General features: G+C 41.9%; 1 protein-coding gene across 34 annotated transcripts in view; it reads right to left on the minus strand.

Moving 5' to 3' along the window:
• The window catches only part of RIMS2 (regulating synaptic membrane exocytosis 2), a 478,194-nt gene that overhangs the window by 346,109 nt on the left and 110,433 nt on the right, over window positions 1-21,652 (minus strand). For all 34 annotated transcript variants that reach the window (XM_075270181.1, XM_075270178.1, XM_075270180.1 and 31 more), the window contains one exon: window positions 12,378-12,688. In XM_075270181.1, the coding sequence (XP_075126282.1) occupies window positions 12,378-12,688 (311 nt within the window). The remainder of the gene's footprint in view (window positions 1-12,377; window positions 12,689-21,652) is intronic.

Raw genomic sequence — 21,652 nt, forward strand, 5'->3', positions numbered from 1 at the left:
AGGCCCGGGGACAAAGAAACATTAAGTTCTCATACTTACCGACCTCGCGCTGCTGCTCCCGCCACTGCTCATCTTCTCCTGTGGCTGCTCTTGTGTCTCGGTCTAGGGGGTGTGATGACGCCGCCTGTGCTGAGACGCAGTAAGACGTCATCGACATACGGCGGGTGCGGGCGTGAGCGAACATGGCCACGTCACCCGGCGTGTATTGTAGTCGGGGGAGGGGCCGCGACTGGAGCGGAGGCCCACTGCAGCCGAGTCAATACGGTTGAGTCAATTACCGTATTGACTCAAGTGGTAATTTCTCTGGTCCGCAGTAAAAGACATCTGTGGGAGGCCGCTGGAACAGCACTAATGCCGATAGGTGGTCGGCGAGGCAGCGCTGTCTCCAGGGCCGCCTTAAGATGTTTCCAAGGCAGAGAAGATGCTCTGGAAACATCTTGGGGCAGTCCTGGAGGCAGCGCTCCCTCACCACCCACCTATCGCTGCTCCAGCGGCCTCCCACAGATGCCTTTCACTGCAGACCAGTCATGTGACATTTTTAATTACCGTATTGACGCGAGTATAAGCCGAGGCGCACTTTTTCAGCACAAAAACTGTGCTGAAAAACTCGGCTTATACTCGAGTATATACAGTATATCTTACAATTATTATTATTGTGTAATTAGATGTCTAGTTTGTTACATATTTAATTCCACAGGAATCTATCACTGGCTAGTTCATCTATTAGGATAGTAAATTAATCGCCGCCCCCTTCTTGCTTGCTGTTCACTCCTTCTCCTTTCAAGATGGAGTCTGGAGCGCATGCGTGAGATTTCATTTGCACCGACAGCACAAGGAAGAATGAAGAGAACAAGGAGTGAACAGCAAGCAGCGATGCAGGTCCAGGATGATGACGCGGGAGGGGGGGTAACGCCCAAGAAGACTGATTTGCATAATTTAAAATTGGCTGCATTGATCGCAAAACAAAAGATATGTCTACAATAGCCATACAATAGCTAAAGGCTACATGAAGATAGGCTTAGTTAAAAATACAAAATCCCAATGATAGAATCCCTTTAAAACATTTTCCATTGGCACATTCCCTTTAAGAAAAGTGAAAGGTGGTAGAGACCCCTGTTGTCCTCCTCAGAACACGGGCCCAGGCCTTCTAATACGTGGGCATTTAAAAAAAAGGATTTGTCTTTTTCGCTTGTTATAAGGACAACCAACAAAAAAATTCTGGCAGTCAGTATTTGCACATCGCCATAAATCACAGATTTGGTTGCATGTTTATAGGATATTTTGAAGTGTCAGATAATGTTGCGGCATGATCTTCTGGCGTTCGCTAGCATCCCGCGCCCACTCTCAGTAAATCAATGTGTACACATTTAATGGCCTACACGGAGAATGCTTGTCCAAGCCCTATGGGTGCAGATTTATTACAAAGTTGGTTCATTAACTCAATGAAAGCAGCGGTGTCATATACGCAAGATCCTAATGGCCGCAGCAAAGTCAGAGCGCGATACTTTAACATACTACACAGTGTTAGAAATCTAATCATCCTTAGAAGATTAGGAGTTTAATCTTCCTCATAAGACTTTAATATGTCTCCCATTTCAGCCCCAGTCTTATTCCTTATTGCAGCAATTTCAATATTTAAGAAGCTGAGGGATGAGGTGCTGTTTCCCTTCCAGACCTTTCTATTTCCGGACAAGTTCAGCTTCTCTCCTCTATCATATATTCAATATATCACAGAGCTCAGCTTCTCTCCTCTATCATATAACCCTATATATCACAGAGCTCAGCTTCTCTCCTCTATCATATAACCCTATATATCACAGAACTCAGCCTCTCTCCTCTATCATATAACCCTATATATCACAGAGCTCAGCTTCTCTCCTCTATCCTATAACCCTATATATCACAGAGCTCAGCTTCTCTCCTCTATCATATCATCCTATATATCACAGAGCTCAGCTTCTCTCCTCTATCATATAACCCTATATATCACAGAGCTCAGCTTCTCTCCTCTATCATATAACCCTATATATCACAGAGCTCAGCTTCTCTCCTCTATCATATAATCCTATATATCACAGAGCTCAGCTTCTCTCCTCTACCATATAACCCTATATATCACAGAGCTCAGCTTCTCTCCTCTATCATATAATCCTATATATCACAGAGCTCAGCTTCTCTCCTCTATCATATAATCCTATATATCACAGAGCTCAGCTTCTCTCCTTCCATTGTATAACCCTATATATCACAGAGCTCAGCTTCTCTCCTCTATCATATAATCCTATATATCACAGAGCTCAGCTTCTCTCCTCTATCATATAACCCTATATATCACAGAGCTCAGCTTCTCTCCTCTATCATATAACCCTATATATCACAGAGCTCAGCTTCTCTCCTCTATCATATAATCCTATATATCACAGAGCTCAGCTTCTCTCCTCTATCATATAATCCTATATATCACAGAGCTCAGCTTCTCTCCTCTATCATATAACCCTATATATCACAGAGCTCAGCTTCTCTCCTCTATCATATAACCTATAAATCACAGAGCTCAGCTTCTCTCCCTCTATCATATAACCCTATATATCACAGAGCTCAGCTTCTCTCCCTCTATCATATAAACCAATATATCACAGAGCTCAGCTTCTTTCCTCTATCATATAACCTATAAATCACAGAGCTCAGCTTCTCTCCCTCTATCATATAACTCTATATATCACAGAGCTCAGCTTCTCTCCTCTATCATATAACCCTATATATCACAGAGCTCAGCTTCTCTCCTCTATCTTATAATCCTATATATCACAGAGCTCAGCTTCTCTCCTCTATCATATAATCCTATATATCACAGAGCTCAGCTTCTCTCCTCTATCATATAACCCTATATATCACAGAGCTCAGCTTCTCTCCTCTCATATAACCCTATATATCACAGAGCTCAGCTTCTCTCCTCTATCATATAACCCTATATATCACAGAGCTCAGCTTCTCTCCTCTATCATATAAACCTAAATATGAGTTCAGCTTTTCTCCTTCTTTAATACCCAGCTTTTAGATAGGGAACAAACCATATCATTTCCAGAGTAAGATATATTTTTATACTCCCCGAAACAAGCCTGTGTTTGATGGGTTGATAGAGTATTAAACACATACATAAGCGGTGATCACCATAAGAAGGAGGATGGTGGTTGCTTAGCAAACTGAACCAACATATATTGCATGACCTGCAAAGAGCTACAAAAAGATACATAAAAATTAAATAAAGATAAAGTTTTTACCAAGATACGTAATAAATTATACATTCTCTGCAATATAGTAACAGATGAAGGATACATACAATTGTCGTATGCGGTATAATGGCAGATCTGAAAGAGCAGAGGGTCCGATTAGCACCGAGGAGACTGACGAGGAGGCGTCCTTAAGAAAGATCTGTGTTTGGCACATGTTTGGCCATAAATCCTTTAAGTTAATTGTCTTACACATATCTGTGTATCTGAGCCACATGTTTAACTCTGCGTCTGAGCTAATCTCATGCAGAGACCCTATAATCATTTTACACAACCCACACGGATAGGATGTGGGATTTAAAGTGCATCATAAAACACGTCCAGGGTGTAGGCAAATGCACAGAGGGCCCGCAAGGCCTAAAGCACTGTACAAATGTCATCAGTCATAAACACGTTACATAGTAATGGTCCTGGTGGTAACGCAAGCTGTAGACGCAAAATAAAGAAGTGATCACAAAGTGATGGCATTAAAGGCATTTCACATAGGCCTGCTCCTTTAAAGGGATTGTACAGGAATCAGAAATGTATTGTCTATCATTAGGAGAGGCCATAAATATCTGATTTGTTGGCAGGGGGTCCTTGCACGGATCTGTCTCCTCCAATGTCCGTACTATACACAACCCGGGCCTGTGCTCTGTATATAGTGGTTGGGCATTACTGAAGTCAATGGGAATTGAGCTGCACTACCAGCACCCACCACTATACAGGCACTAGAGCCAACTGCTGTGTATAGTATGGATGTTGGCTATGGCTCGTACAGCTCATTGTGTTGGCACCGTACTGATCAGATATTTATAGCCTATCTTAAAGGGACACTAAACCCATGCATACCTGGCCAAGCTGAGCATACATGTCTGCTGCCCACTATCTCATGTGTATGGCCGGGCTCAGCCCTGAGTAATACAAGGCAGTTATAACTGAGGATGCTTTCAGCTCAGCATAGGGGGCGACACTGACAGCAATGTGACTAATAAGACGATGGGCGCGTAGAATCAGATTCCTCAATCTGACACTGTAAATATAAACTGCACTTATAAATGATGCATAGACTGGATTTCATGGCACGTTCTCTCTATTTGCAGGTGACACAAAGCTCTGTGATGCCACAGACACGGTACACGATGTCTTCTGCTTACAGGGCACCTGGACAAATGGCCAGCAAAATGATAGCGGAGGGTCAATAGTGACAAGAATTAGGCAATCCTATACATTCACTATTCAGTCTATAATGGAGAAGGATTACAGTAAATTTAACTAAATTACAGAATGCCAATGCATACAAAGAAGATATTGGGGAGATTTACTAAGCTAAGGGTGCCAGAGTTTCAGCTTAATTTTCAACAGAAAAAGCCGTCCTGCTGTGTATTAGACCGCTTATCACCCAACTAGTTTTATCAGACAGTCAAAGAACAGGTCATGTCCTATTTCTGCCCGTTTCACGGATCCTTCAGTACACTGAAATGTAAGATAAAAGATGGAATAATGTCAGAGAGAGTCCAGAGAAACCGATTCAGAGGAGGTATGGAAAGAATAGCAGAGGGGGCCTATAACATCGTTCTTTAACTATGTGGATGGCCCCTATAAAACCATTATGATAAGTTATAAGTTACCCAGCAGAGAATACGGGGTCACACCTTACAGAAGAGCAATTTTGTACTATCCAATCAGTTAAAGGGATATAGCATATATAGCAGACCGCGCTGTCTTGTGATCAAACCAGGTTATTGTAGTTCAGCTGCCATTCACTTGCATGATGGCTAAGCTGCAGTAATTGAGTTTGGCCACTATACAGAGAACAGCGCTGTCTGCTTTCTGCTTCCTGCTTCATTCTCTGCTGAGAACAAATGATCTGTGTGAGTGCAGAGAGTAAGGTTAGGTTCACACAGGGGTTTTGGACCGCCGCCTCAGGTTCCGGTCCAAAATACGGGTATCTGCGACTGGATGCCGATGCAGCGCACTGACATCCAGTCGCGCACTCTGCTCCGGATTAGGCCCAAATAAAGGGGCCTAGTCGGGAGGGAGTGTCTTCAGGCGGAGGTCGCAAGGTGAATCCGCCTGAAGAATGAGCACCTCACTTCTTTTTCCAGGAGCCGAAACAAACAGCTCCCGGAAAAAAGAACTGACCGGCTCCTATTGATTTCAAAGGGTGCTGTCTTTTTCATCAGGATTTTGAGGCAGATACGACCTTCCCAGAGGCCTTTGCTGCAAATGATGTGGGTCGGGCATGATGTTAAAGGGAGCGTCCTCTATTGGGCTGCATGACTGAGGCACTGCCATCCTATTTACATCATGGAAGACAGATTTGCATATTCTTCCCATGATCCTCTTCACAAATGGCTTAATAAGACTCCACACACCTAAATGGTGGTCTCTCCCTAAGGAGTGACGATATCCCCTTAACACTATGTAGTAGGGGTCAGATTCTGTGAATGGAGTCAAACATCTCCTTGCTTTTGGTGTCTATATGCACTACTTTCCATAAAGGCTCCTCATGGTATCTTTCCTCTTTAGTCTTTCTGTACGTTTTTACACCCCATTGCTCCATCAATTCCGCAGTAAGACTCGCCATGAAGAAACTTTTGTTTTTTATGCGGGTGTTATTAATTAATGACGGTGACCTTTCTGTGAGATGTGGATTAGCTGACACACAATTACTAGATGCAGTCAATGGCTGGGTGACATTTACACTTGTTACTGATACACATGTGCTGCAGAGACAAGGAGGAGCGGAAAAATATCACCTTCTACAGGAATGAACAGGCCAGAAAATGAGGTCGAAGTAAAATATACTCATGGGCTTGGAATACATGCCGCTAGTAGAGGATACAGACAGCAAGGGCCAGTGCAGGAGCAGCGTATGCAACAATGAGCCCATGATTAGCCCAATCCCTTGTACGCTTATATCATATTAGGATTATTAACCATTGTTTGCGGTTTAGGTTCTCTGATATTTGCTCTTTGCTGCTTTTTAGCTAGGCTGTGATCTATGACTACAATGTAGCCATTGTGGCTACAGGGAGTCTGAGCAAGTCTTAGGATACGGCCTCAAATTTAGTTTCAAATTCTGCCTGAAAAAATTAAACGTCATGACTAGAGATGAGCGAGGCTGTTTCAAATAGCACGCACCCATAGGAATGAATGGACGCAGCCGGCACGCAGGGGGTTAGGCAGCTGGCCGCCGGCGACGTCTGCGTGCAGGCCACTTCCATTCATTCCTATGGGTGCGTGCTATTTGAAACGGCCGTTTCGAATAGTACTCGCTCATCTCTAGTCATGACCTATCTTCAGGCAAATTCCTCCATTGAATTGGAGGTGGAATAATACGGCCTGGCAGGGATGGAATATCACGGAATTTGGTCAAGCGGAAAAAATCAGCTTCAAATTCCTAAATCTGAAAATTTCCGCTGTGTGAACTGAATCTAAGACACGCCTCCTGTCTCACCATTGGTTCAGGCTGCTGCTCTCTCCCTCCCCTACAGATCTTCTGATTGGCTACTGGGTATAAACACAAGCCTGTCATTGGCTCGCCAGGAGCGGAGCGCATTTCCAGCACAGCAAGTGTAAAATTATTATTCAATCCTTATTATGGCACACCTTTAAGTGTTATACTCCTTTTCTTAAGGTGGCCATGCACTTTGAATACCTGTGGGCTGAATGAGCATAGTTCAGCCGAGTGTGCATGTGTTTTGCATGAGGAGAGGGGAGTACGCGGCTGGCAAAAGTATTAGACATACAACATTCAACATGCCTGACTATTCTTCCATCCATCTTGGGCAAGTTAGGACACCCCATACAAAATCAAAAGGTTAGAGTGATGCTTAAGATATAGGGGGACCCTCAGGTATAACTATAGACAAGAAGAATATTTCTGTAATTTATGGCAGACTATTGGACCTATAAATGGTCTTGTATATAATACTTATAGTAAAAGGTAATGTAGTCAAACAGCATGATGAACCTTGTGTTATCTAATGCACACCGTGCGGCTCCCATTTATGTATTTAGGAAGTGTATGGACATCTTTACAATGCTGCAGCGAGCGGCTTGTAGCATGCATTTATTAAATACAGTCCTTCAATCCCTTCTCTCTGCTACATCTCTGCATTGTCATGTGGAGGAGGAGAGGAACATGCGAAAATGTCATTGTGTGCCGAGAAGACAAACAGACCATCGCCATCAGCAGAAACCATTAAAATAGTAGTGCAGACAATTCTATTTAGCAGCAAATGTTGAGCAAAATTCCAGTTGTGCAGCATTGTGCGGCCTCTCATTGTGAGGGGCGCGGAGCTTTGTGCTTCCTCACCAGGGCACGGCACCATTTATTCGTCATGTTTTATCATTAACTTTCTCCGCTACTCTAGTTTGGAGCTGAAGAATTTAGGAAATTATTCAGGCTGTATGCTAATGAGTTTCCAGCGTCTCGATGCCCGGGCCATGTTCAGATGAAGTGCCAACTTATCAATGCTCTTTGTATCTAACTGAGAGCTTGGCCCATACTATAATTCCAGGGCAGCAACAAAAGGGTGAACTTTTATTTTTTTTTTTTTTACAAAAGGCTAAGAATGGGTTAAAATATTAAACAAAGTGATACTCAACTCTCCGATCTACCACCATCCCCACTCCAAATCTAGGTCCCCTGCTGATCTCTACTTCCTTGTCCATCTTAATACATAGGAAAAGTCACTAAGCTGATTACTGTCCTCAGCAGTGATTGGTTAAACTGCACTTCCTGTGTATCAAGAGATAACAGGAAGTAGGGACCAGCAGGGAATCCAGGTAGTATCAGAATGGGAGTGGTGGGGGGTAAATAAAATGAGTTCTTGCTTTATACCTCTTAACTCATTATGAGCCCCAAAATCCTGACCAAAAAGACGGCTCCCATTGAAATCAGTGGGAGCCGGTCAGTTCTTTAGATCCGGCTCCTGGAAAAAAAGAAGCGACATGCTCATTTTTTCAGGCAGATTGTGCCTCGCAACATCCGCCTGAAGACACTCCCTCCCGACTAGGCCCATATTTTGGGCCGGAACGGTTCCATACCAAAAATCCTGTGTGAACTTACCCTTAAGATCCTCCAATTCATGAAAACACAAATGACTTCCTATGAAAAACGGAGTTGGAACTTTTTTCTGACTTCAACTCCACCCAAAACCTAGCCTAGCTCCATGTCTCTGACTCCACAGTCACGCTTCCTAAGCCTTCTTTTCCCAACATTACAGGCAGGGTCGTGGAGTCTGAGACCAGTTATTGAGTCTAATTATAAAACAATGAATTTTTCATTATAATATACATTTATTAATTCTGTATAATTAATTAAATGCGGTTTGTTACTTATTTACTGGTGGTCTAGCCTACCGACTTGACAGCCCTAGATCAAAGTGAAGAATCAGCGCCCTTTCACGTATGGTCAGCCAGTTCCTCAAAATAATTGGGTTTGTCCCTGTGATCACCTTAAGAGATGCAGACAAGCTAGCCTACTGCAGGAGATCCATAGCATGTGAATGGTCTGTCTATAGTACATACTGTATGTTCCTGGTCCTCTCACTGCCCACGGTGTTTTTGAGGCGCCATCCATTCTTTGCTTACATTATATAAATGCGGTGCCATTCTTTCACTGTCCATGTCGTATTATAATAAGCTGCCATCGTCTCGCTGCCCCTGCTGCAATATGTAATCATGTCAAGATTCATAGGGGACATGGCACAATGAGGCCTTTTCCTAAAAAAAATAGGCCTAAATATTGTATGGAAAGGAAAAGCAGCACTAAGATGACTTTATATATAATATTTAGGGCACTTCCATAAATCTTTTCCTTTTCACACAAGAGTAATGGATAAAAGGGCAGAAAGCAGGACATATATATATATATATATATATATATATATATATATATATATATACAGTCCTATGAAAAAGTTTGGGCACCCCTATTAATCTTAATCATTTTTAGTTCTAAATATTTTGGTGTTTGCAGCAGCCATTTCAGTTTGATATATCTAATAACTGATGGACACAGTAATATTTCAGGATTGAAATGAGGTTTATTGTACTAACAGAAAATGTGCAATATGCATTAAACCAAAATTTGACCGGTGCAAAAGTATGGGCACCTCAACAGAAAAGTGACATTAATATTTAGTAGATCCTCCTTTTGCAAAGATAACAGCCTCTAGTCGCTTCCTGTAGCTTTTAATCAGTTCCTGGATCCTGGATAAAGGTATTTTGGACAAACAATTCAAGTTCAGTTAAGTTAGATGGTCGCCGAGCATGGACAGCCCGCTTCAAATCATCCCACAGATGTTCAATGATATTCAGGTCTGGGGACTGGGATGGCCATTCCAGAACATTGTAATTGTTCCTCTGCATGAATGCCTGAGGATTTGGAGCGGTGTTTTGGATCATTGTCTTGCTGAAATATCCATCCCCGGCGTAACTTCAACTTCGTCACTGATTCTTGAACATTATTCTCAAGAATCTGCTGATACTGAGTGGAATCCATGCGACCCTCAACTTTAACAAGATTCCCGGTGCCGGCATTGGCCACACAGCCCCAAAGCATGATGGAACCTCCACCAAATTTTACAGTGGGTAGCATGTGTTTTTCTTGGAATGCTGTTTCTTTTTGGACGCCATGCATAACGCCTTTTTTTATAACCAAACAACTCAATTTTTGTTTCCAAAATGAAGCTGCCTTGTCCAAATGTGCTTTTTCATACCTCAGGCAACTCTATTTGTGGCGTACGTGCAGAAACGGCTTCTTTCTCATCACTCTCCCATACAGCTTCTATTTGTGCAAAGTGCGCTGTATAGTTGACCGATGCACAGTGACACCATCTGCAGCAAGATGATGCTGCAGCTCTTTGGAGGTGGTCTGTGGATTGTCCTTGACTGTTCTCACCATTCTTCTTCTCTGCCTTTCTGATATTTTTCTTGGCCTGCCACTTCTGGGCTTAACAAGAACTGTCCCTGTGGTCTTCCATTTCCTTACTATGTTCCTCACAGTGGAAACTGACAGGTTAAATCTCTGAGACAACGTTTTGTATCCTTCCCCTGAACAACTATGTTGAACAATCTTTGTTTTCAGATCATTTGAGAGTGGGCTGTCCATGCTCGGCGACCATCAAACTAAACTGAACTTGAATTGTTTTGTAGAAAGAAATGGTCCAAAATACCTTCATCCAGGATCCAGGAACTGATTAAAAGCTACAGGAAGCGACTAGAGGCTGTTATCTTTGCAAAAGGAGGATCTACTAAATATTAATGTCACTTTTCTGTTGAGGTGCCCATACTTTTGCACCGGTCAAATTTTGGTTTAATGCATATTGCGCATTTTCTGTTAGTACAATAAACCTCATTTCAATCCTGAAATATTACTGTGTCCATCAGTTATTAGATATATCAAACTGAAATGGCTGTTGCAAACACCAAAATATTTAGAACTAAAAATGATTAAGATTAATAGGGGTGCCCAAACTTTTTCATAGGACTGTATATATACATATATATATATATATATATATATATATATATATATATATATATATGTGTGTTAAGTTTTCGGTGCTCCCCCAATCCCATTGACCCCATTGCGCTCTTTATACATTGCAGTAAGCTAAAATCCAGTAACCGTAGCAGTTGCCGGTGTCAGTATAAAGCCGCTTTATGCAGTCGCATACATATTGACATTTCCTAATGCCGATCCTACACATAAATTAGCTATTGAGCACATACCGAGGCGTCAAATGCCAAATGATTAGCTGAATGCTATGGTCTAACCAGGGATCCTTACCTATTATAATGATTGCTAGAAATACCTATAAAAGCAAGTGTCACTCAGTATAATGGGAGCTCTGATCGACGGCTGCAAGGAAAAATGACACGACCTGTAAGTACTGTGCAGGCTGCAGCTGGTGCACCACAATAGAAATGTCTGTATATTACAGGGACTCTACCACCTTCCCGAGCATCTTCACCAGCCACCACCTTGTTACAGAGATACCCATCATACCTCTGTTATGTATGACACATTATTAGATTTGTAATAAAATATAACTTTCAATTATTATGCAAATGATAGGCAGTCGGTGTGCTGGAGGCGGGCCTGCAGCTCTCTGGAGTAGTGCTGTGCACTCAGACCCCTACCATCTCTGCCCTGTGCCATCCCATGCACTGAGAGCTGATCCTTCCACTGTTATGACATCCCCCATCCTACTTGTGCAGTAAGGTCGGTGCTCCCAGGGCTGAAGACCCGCCCCCAGTGCACTTGTTACATTATTTGCATAACAATTCAAAGTTGTTGTTTTTTTTTTTCAGATGAGTCTGGTGGTATACACAGGTCCCATAGCTAAGATCAAACCGTGCTCTCCAGTATGGCTGCAGTGTTGGCCACCCTGGACAGAACATCCTGGTGGATGTGATACAATATGATATTTGACTAATTCTGGGCCTTAGACATAAAGAATGTGTAAATATCGGTAGGACCCTGGCTTATTCTATGTTAAAGAAATACACAAGGTAGGAAGGAAAGGCAGAAACAAGGGAAGAATGGAGGAAGAATGAGAGGGAGCGAGGAAAGGAAGAATGAAGGTAAAAAGGAAGAAGAGGAGGAAGAAAAAAGGAGGGGGGTTGGAAGAGAGGATCAGAGGAAGGGAAGGAAGGGAAGGGAAGGAAGGGAAGGAAGGAGGGAAGGGAAGGGAAGGGAAGGAAGGAAGGAAGGAAGGACATGTTAGTGGAGGGATCTATCTGTGTTAGTGTAGGGACCCTGTTATGGTAAGTATACAATGTGATGAGAACCTGCAGTAATATAGTGATATTAGGTGTAGTGTAGAAAATATGACAATAATTCAGCATAAAACAATAGGCATTGGGTAAGAAAATACAACTTAGCTCCAATCTATATAACAGGACTTTCAGTCAGTGTTACGTACGGTATATATATATATATATATATATATATATATATATATATATATATATATATATATATATATATACTGTAGTGCAGACGCAGAAACATGAACACACCCTGCCCCCGATTGCCCCTCAGGTGATAAATGGGTAAAATGTATAAGGTAGAAGAGCCCTCATTACCTGTCCGATGGCAGATCACTAGCAGACGAGTGCTTCACTCCAGATCCATTTTTAATGGAGTCCTGCCTTACGATTCCTTGTGATCGGCTCTTTTCTGAGGCTGGTGTAATTAAGTCCCCTGAGGGTCCCTGGTATTGGGATTGCTCTTGTAATTTAGCCTTTTTCTCCTGAGGTGCTTCTTCGTTCTGGAGCCCTGCTTGCACCTCTTCGCCGCCCTTCTGTGCTGTGTTTGACCCGCTGTTGTAGAACCAGGCTCCTGACTTTGTGAGGATTTCTTGTTGTTTTCGGCACAAATTACATACCCACATTACCTGTACACCGAGCAGAGAAAAATAAATTAGCACAAAACTTTCTTTCCATGGAAGTTGACATAAACTTTCAATACTAACAAGCTAGTCACTGACACACTTACACAAGTGCAATGGATTTGATATGGATTATAGAAAAGGATGTCTCTCCCCAGATGGTAGTCCAATGTCTCTACCTATCAACCAACTCACAGACTCACATGCTAATATATATATACACCCCAAGATCTGCTCTGGTCGCTCTTTGTACAAGCCTGCAAGCTCAAATTACATTTACCACTCAAATTTGCTGCCTAACCCTCCTCCCCATTATACAGCCCTGTGCTCACACTTATACCTGCCTGTATATTGCTGATGCTGCTGTAATCACAGGACTTTATTACATAGAAAGCTCCTGTTACAGTCTACATGAAATCCATTTGGTTAAGATACTCATGTTTTATCTATCTCTCACTCTGTGATCGATGCTATCAATATACCTACAATATCTTTTTCTCTCTCTGTTGCCATTGTTTCTTACTTTCATTCCTTCCCTCTTTTCTTTCTTGCTTTCCCTCCTTCCCTTCTTTCTTTCCTTTGTTACCTTCTTTTCTTTCTTGCTTTCCCTCCTATTCTTTCTTTCCTTCGTTACCTTCTTTTCTTTCTTGCTTTCCCTCCTTCCCTTCTTTCTTGCTTTCCATCTTTTCTTTCTTGCTTTCCTTTGTTACCTCTTTTCTTTCTTGCTTTTCTTCCTTCCTTGTTTTCTTTCTTGCTTTCCCTTCTTCCTTTTTTTCTTTCTTGCTTTCCCTCCTTCCTTCTTTTCTTTCTCGCTTTCCCTCCTTCCTTCTTTTCTTTCTTGCTTTCCTTCCTTCCTTCTTTCTTTCCTTCGTTACCTCTTTACTTTCTTGCTTTCCCTCCTTCCTTTCCTCTTTTTTCCTTCCTTCTTTTCTTTCTTGCTTTCCTTTACCTTCTTTTCTTCCTTGCTTTCCTTCCTTCCTTCTTTTCTTTCTTGCTTTCCTTCGTTACCTTCTTTTCTTTCTTGCCTTCCTTCCTTCTTTCTTTCTTGCCTTCCTTACTTCTTTCTTTCTTGTTTCCTTACTTCCCTCTTTTCTTTCTTGTTTCCTTCCTTCCCTCTTTTCTTTCTTGCTTTCCTTCGTTACCTTCTTTTCTTTCTTGCTTTCCCTCCTTCCTTCCTTTCTTTCTTGCTTTCCTTCCTTCTTTCTTTCCTTCGTTACCTCTTTACTTTATTGCTTTCCTTCCTTCTTTTCTTCCTTGCTTTCCCTCCTTCCTTTCCTCTTTTTTCCTTGCTTTCCTTTGTTACCTTCTTTTCTTCCTTGCTTTCCTTCCTTCCTTCTTTTCTTTCTTGCTTTCCTTCGTTACCTCTTTACTTTCTTGCTTTCCTTCCTTTCTTCTTTTCTTCCTTGCTTTCCCTCCTTCCTTCTTTTCTTCCTTGCTTTCCTTCCTTTCTTGCTTTCCTTCGTTACCTCTTTTCTTTCTTGCTTTACCTCCTTCCTTCTTTTCTTTCTTGTTTTCCTTCCTTCCCTCTTTTCTTTCTTTCTATTGTATGTTACCCTGTATTATCTATCATCTACATATCGTTCTCTCTTGCTCTCTATTATCCATTTATCTATCTCTGTATCTGTCTATATCTCTCTCATATAATACATCTAATATTACTGCTGCGCTGCTACTTGACATTTTGTGATTTACTATTACAGATAATGATTTCTGACATTTTCTAATTTGAGCAGCCTTCTTTACCAGAAAATGAACAATATTTTAATATTGAATAACGTATCTTTATTGTCTTCATAATCGTCTACTATAACAGGCAATTAACATCAATGTTTAATTGCCGGGCACCAAGAGCCAATGTGGTTTTATCTATTTAGTATTTTAAAATAGTTTATAATGGTCAAGTAAGAGCAGCACCGAAAACTACCGCCATAAAAAGCCTAACAGCCCACGATTCTGGCCCAAAATCTTCATTAACCCGACAGTGTATGAGACACAGATTACAGGGCTCTACGGCTATCTGCAAACTACAGATGAAAGTGGTCTAGACTTTAGAAAGTGCAGATTTTGTAGTTTTTGGGGGAATCCGAGAACTTCCTCAGTGTAAAATTAATTCAGAACTATATGGTGGTATTATTCAGAAACTAACATGCAGGAGAGGGTGGGGATTATATGGGAGACTTATGTAGGTTTTAAAGGAACTCTATTACATGGAAATTCAGTGCAATCTACAGGGACCTTTACATAGAGCCGAGATTCAGTATAACCTGTCATTTATCCAGTGACTGACAGCACTGCCCTCTAACTGTGCATACAGAGATAGCTGCCAGTCACTGAGAGGACCGCCCACTTGACGTTTTGACATACTGTAGAAAGAGCATTGATTGCAATGGAGAAATAACAGTTCCTGCGGCCTGCAGATTGTGCTGCATTTTTCACGTCAGGTTCCCTTAAAAGATCATGAAATTACTTAAAACACTAATACTGTAACCACCCTATCCGGAGGCTGGGATCCCCAGGGACCAGGAGATTAGGGCCTGAAATGTCCCTGAATGCTACATATAAATACAGTGGTGGAGCGCATGTGTGACCAACACTCTATTCACTTCTATGAGGCTGTTGGTGATCACCATTGTGGCAGTCTCATCACTGCTTTATTTATAAGCCATGGAGAGTCCTGGGAGGACCTTTGGGTGTGTGAGAAAGGGAAGGGAAAGGAAAGGAAGGAAGGAAGGGAGGGAAAGGAAAAGAAGGAAGGAAGGGAGGGAAAGGAAAAGAAGGAAGGAAGGAAGGAAGGAAGGAAGGAAGGAAGGAAGGAAGCGAAAGGAAAAGAAGGAAGGGAGGGAAAGGAAAAGAAGGGAGGGAGGGAGGGAAAGGAAAAGAAGGAAGGAAGGAAGGGAAAGGAAAAGAAGGAAGGGAGGGAGGGAAAGGAAAAGAAGGAAGGAAGGAAGGAAGGAAAGAAGGGAAAGGAAAAGAAGGAAGGGAGGGAAAGGAAAAGAAGGAAGGGAGGGAAAGGAAAAGAAGGGAGGGAGGGAAAGGAAAAGAAGGAAGGAAGGAAGGAAAGAAAGAAAGAAGCGAAAGGAAAAGAAGGAAGGGAGGGAAAGGAAAAGAAGGGAGGGAGGGAAAGGAAAAGAAGGAAGGAAGGAAGGGAAAGGAAAAGAAGGAAGGAAGGAAGGAAGGAAGGAAGGAAGGAAGGAAGGAAGGAAAGAAAGAAGCGAAAGGAAAAGAAGGAAGGGAGGGAAAGGAAAAGAAGGGAGGGAGGGAAAGGAAAAGAAGGAAGGAAGGAAGGGAGGGAAAGGAAAAGAAGGAAGGGAGGGAGGGAAAGGAAAAGAAGGAAGGAAGGAAAGAAGGGAAAGGAAAAGAAGGAAGGGAGGGAAAGGAAAAGAAGGAAGGGAGGGAAAGGAAAAGAAGGGAGGGAGGGAAAGGAAAAGAAGGAAGGAAGGAAGGAAAGGAAAGAAAAGAACGAAGGGAGGCAGAAAGGGAGGAAGGAAGCAAGGAAGGGATGGAAGGGAAAGGAAATAAAAGAAGGGAGGGAGGGAGAGAGGGGGAAAGGAAGGAGGGAAGGGAGAAAGGAAAAAAAGGAAAGAAAGAAAGAAAGAAAGAAAGAAAGAAAGAAAGAAAGAAAGAAAGAAAGAAAGAAAGAAAGAATTGCCATCTCTGTCTACAGTTCCCATGCAGGCCCTTATGTCTCCATGGTTACAGACTACAAACAAACACTGTTGACTTTTATCCTGCAGTCACATGTTATAGTAGTTGTATACATTGGATTATCATCCAAAACCACCAATTTCGGTAGGACACGCTGGCCTTTTAATGTGTATGGGAACTACCAGAGTCTCCCTGACGGCAGATGGTGTGAGAAACAAGGGACTGGCAGGTGGAATAGAACATGTCTAATTATTTTGTTCCTGGGTAAGATAAGCCATTGCCAGAGTTGTTCAGTGGTTTCCTTCACTTTTTCTATTCAGAACACATGCATACGTGTGTGTGTGTGTGTGTGTGTGTGTGTGTGTGTGTGTGTGTGTGTGTGTGTGTGTGTGTTTTTTACATAAGGGGAAATAAAATAATAGAGACTCATAGGACTGCATAGGAACAATGTATGTAAAGTTACTTTAGCCTTCTTTCTTGTTTCAGCCCACCCATCCCATTACTCTTCCTATGCCCAAACCTGGTAGTCGCTAGCAGACCCCAGGCTTATTGGGTGCGATTGGTCCTAATGTAATTTCTTACATGTTGCTTACATCACCAAGATAACATCCTACACAAACATTGACATCAGTTTTGCTGTACTTCCTACGCAGCATTCAGAGCAGTAAATTAGTTTAGAAAGCACTTTACAAATTTTACAATGAAGCACATCTTTTCTTGCAAGACTTTCACAAAAAGAAAAAAAAAAAACTAGTGAGCCTCTGTTCAGTGGAAATTCAATGACAGCTGCCAAAGACTGTCAGCGAGATTAAGGATGCCGCGTCTCTGCTGAGCATTAATCAGTCAACTGCTTTCAGGCCTTTCTGTAAAGACGTATAATAGATAAATGTACAATTATGTTGTCTACATGGAAATAAAAGATTTCTACAAAAAAAAAAATGAAATAAAAGGGCAATCAGACACGCAAACAATTCTATCCGAAGGAAGGCAAGCGAGTCAAGCGCAAATAGACGCTAAGTGTAAACAATGACTAAAGTCATAGAGCAAAACAGCGCCCCCAGTGTACGTGAAAGGGGTCGCCTTATGAGGAAAGACAACATACATATTCCCTACTGGGACGAGAGGGGTCCTCAGATATTCTCCCCTAGAAAAAATTCATTCTTATATCTCCATCTGCCCTGGAGACTCCGCTGCAATGTCCGTCTGGAAATCGGCTGACGAAAAAGACTTTCTCCTTCGCCAGTTTTAAAACGTTATAGCCCATGAGGTCCGCGTGTACATGTTATTAAAGCAGTGCAAACTGTCTGTCCATTGTCCTGGTCCTCCGACTAACCAGACGTTAGTGTGAACTTGGCATTAGGTCGGAACGTTTTGTTTTCTTACAATGACAGAAAGCAAAGAACCTGACAAAGAATTAATTGCAAATGTTATGTCACATCTTTTTGTTATTGTATACGGAGGAGTTTGGTGAACATTTTTGTAATAGATTTTACATTTTTAGATATTTACCGTACCTACTTTACTTATTTTACTCTAAAGTTCTCCTTAGCAACACTCTAAGGCCCGGTTCACATCTGCGTTCGGTAATCCGTTTAGGGAGTCTGCATGGGGATCCCCTGAACGGATTATCGAATGCATTGACAAGGGGTCCATGTGCTTTCCGCGCGGTGTCCGCACGAGTCATATGGACAGGAAAGTAGATCATGAAGCACTTTTCTGTCCACAAGTTCCGTGTGGACACCACGCGGAAAGCACACGGACCCCATTATAGTTTATAGGGTCCGTGTGCTCTCATAAGCTCACCGTTTGTCAATGAGTTCGGTATTCCATTCGGGAGGGTCCCCATGCAGAATCCCAAAACAGATTACTGATTGCAGATGTGAACCAGGCCTACCTAGGCATTGTGAGGGAGAGTTGGTCCTGTACACCTATACTCCCCGTGTATACTCAGTAAGGATAGGTGTAGCAGTTGCCAACGGGGGTGGGTTCACTTTAAATGGCTGCTTTTAAACCATTGTAACACAACGGAAAGTGAATACACTGGGCCACCTAACAGGTTAAGTATTGGGCCACTCCCCAAGACATTATCTAAGTAGTCACCCGGCTTTCACCCTTTAACCCCCATATATACATCTAATTGTATACATATTATACGTATATATCAGACAAGGTTTGCCATCACCTCCAAAATGTGATAAGAGGTGGAGAGTCAGTTGACCAATAAAACTAAAAGCTCCTCTACCGCATAAGAAGACTCCAGTATTATATATGGGATGTTGTCGGTAGGGGGAAGGACCTGGTACAGATATTACATTGGTGCCCAGGAGCTTCAGGTTATCTTGTGACTATGTTATTTCAGCTCCCACTGCAAATTGACAGGTCTTTCTTTTTCTGATTTATATATATTTGTCTCTGAGGAGAGACGATAAATGCCCCTTGGAGCTGAAGGGCCTAGTACTTAGCAGATGACTTGTACCCCTCAGTCTGGTGATTGGTGTATTCCCAGAACCCCAGTCTCTACTAATCGAAACAAAATGAAAGAAAAAAGTGCCCCATCATATGTATTGCTTCCTTTCTAGTACACTGTAAAATCCTGAAGGCTTCTGTAATTCACTAAGTGGCGTCTACCTATGCCAGGACTGTAAAAATGCAGCCATAGGTAAATCTCGGGTATTTGTTGAGCACATCTCTAACAGAACTAATCTCATTCTGATAAACACCATGCTGCGCTAGCAATACTCCTAAAAGCAGAAGAAATGTACGCACACAGCAGACTCCATAAATTAGGACACCCGTGTAATGTGCAGGAAGTTCTGCAGCCACTCCTGGACGGTCCTGGCCACACCGAGGGACGACCTCCTGCCAAAATAACTGGCATCTGTATAAGAAGTCATTACATTATTAAATACAGGAGTTAGCAGGAGGAAGGAGCCCTGAGCCAGGTCATCTGGAAATATTGTGCTGAGGTTGTGCATTATAATGAACATGATAGATAGATAGATAGATAGATAGATAGATAGATAGATAGATAGGAGATACATAGATAGATAGATAGATAGATAGATAGATAGATAGATAGGAGATAGATAGATAGATAGATAGATAGATAGATAGATAGATAGGAGATAGATAGACAGACAGACAGACAGACAGACAGACAGACAGACAGATAGATAGATAGATAGATAGATAGATAGGAGATAGATAGACAGATAGATGATAGATGATAGATAGATAGATAGATAGATAGATAGATAGATAGATAGATAGGAGATAGATAGTAGACAGACAGATAGATAGATAGATAGATAGATAGATAGATAGATAGAAGATAGATAGATAGATGATAGATAGACAGACAGACAGACAGACAGACAGACAGACAGACAGACAGACAGATAGATAGATAGATAGATAGATAGATAGATAGATAGATAGATAGACAGACAACAAAACAGGTTAAGACTGCAGATCACAGTGTGTGTGACCAGGTGCTCATTGCCAAGTACTATATGAAAAAATACAAAAATGCAGGGCTCTCCGCACACAGCATAAGGGCATATGAAAACACCTAATATGATATACAATTTAGAGGTTCTTTCAGGGCCGCACCTCTAATGAGGTGAGGTGAGGCATCAGCCTCAGGCGGCACTACGGAAGGGGCGGCAGCCATGGCAATTCGATTTTTTTTTTTTTTACAGTATAAATTCTGCCAATAGCACAGCAGACAGAGCATTATAGACTTGTTCTATGTGAAGTTCTACAATACAAAGGTTTGGCTTTATGCATTTATAAATCTGAGGTAAGTTATGGTGAAGGTATTTGCTATAAAGGGGGGTTTCCCATCTTAGAAAATTATCCCTTATCCACAGTATAGGGGATAATTTGAAGATCAGTGGGGGTCTGACTGTTGGGGCCCCCATCTATTGTGAGGATAGGGGTGTTTTTTCCTTGAGAATGGACAAGCGTTCGGTTATCTCCAGCAGTCTCATAGAAATGAATGTAGTGAGAGCGCTACTACTGAGTCCACTACTCTATTCACTACTGTGTTTTTGTGGATAGTGGGGGCCTCATGGCTCAGACCTCCACCAATGTGCTACTTCGTCTTTACTCTGCAGATAGGGCATAAATTCCTCAGATTAGAAAACTGATGAAAGGCTAAATTAACCTTTATGGACAAAACCACAGGATATTTAGAGAAAATCTTGAAAACTCTGCAAAATGTTTAATTACTTATATTTGCAAAAATGTTTAACTTTTAATTATCTACAAATTTAAAAATGGTTATGTTCTTGGGAATACCCCTTTAAGGCGATTTTTCATCCAATTTGTTAAGAAGGTTGCTTTTTTATATTGTTCCCCCCACATTTAATATATGTCATACTGGTGTCCTATGTGGTTCCACTATAAGGCCAGGGCTTTATAGTGGAGGAAATTTCTGAAGACTTTCTGTGAAAAGCACTGCAGGAAAAACTGTGATGCGTTGCTGCTGCGTTTTTTCCCACGGCACATTTTAGCTGCAGCCTGCTACGTGGGGCCTCAGTCTAATACTGATTCCTTTCATCTGAATGTGCACAGTATCTATAAATTAGGACCTTGTGCACATGGTACAGAGGCTGTATAGTGGTATGCTGGGTTCTGTGCAGGATAGTGTGTGCAATGTGTATACAGTGCTCTGTGGGACACCCTATAAGCAGAGTAATTTAACACTAGCAGCAATGCTATAAGGGAACCCTTACCCATATTCTGCTGTGACCTATTTCTCTATTACTTAGCAATGCTAGATAAACTCTCCTTACTTCCCATATACACTACTCCATCTATATCCCCCTTTCTATAGTCACATATAGCACAGCTACTAAACTGTTTTGTCTACTCTGTATAATAATACCGGGTAATAGGTTTCCAGCAGTCCTATGTAAAACTACAGCTACAAAAAACTGAATGAGAAACTCAAGCCTTGTGATTCCTGACTGTGTGAACAAGTACTGTAAATAGTAAAACAAGTTTTTAACCTTTTTTTGCACCTGCTTAAAAATATTAGCACTTCATTAAAACGAAATGAAATAATTCTATTGGCATTTATGGGCTCAGCCTGCCCTCTAGTGGCTGCTGCTGGAAAACAAGTCTACATTTGTCAAAACTTGTGCAGTGACAGGTTTGGAAAGTGTAAGCAGCGGCTTATTACTTCCTATGGGTAACTCATCCAGTCTTCTATTTCTACTACGACTAGGTTTACACGGTGCAGTTTTTCTTGCACCTTTCCTACTAGAATCTACTTATGGGGTTTAACTTAATAAGGGAGTTAAGAAGGGTGCACCTGGC

This window comes from Leptodactylus fuscus, chromosome 4, assembly GCF_031893055.1.
Source record: "Leptodactylus fuscus isolate aLepFus1 chromosome 4, aLepFus1.hap2, whole genome shotgun sequence".
Lineage (NCBI taxonomy): Eukaryota > Metazoa > Chordata > Amphibia > Anura > Leptodactylidae > Leptodactylus > Leptodactylus fuscus.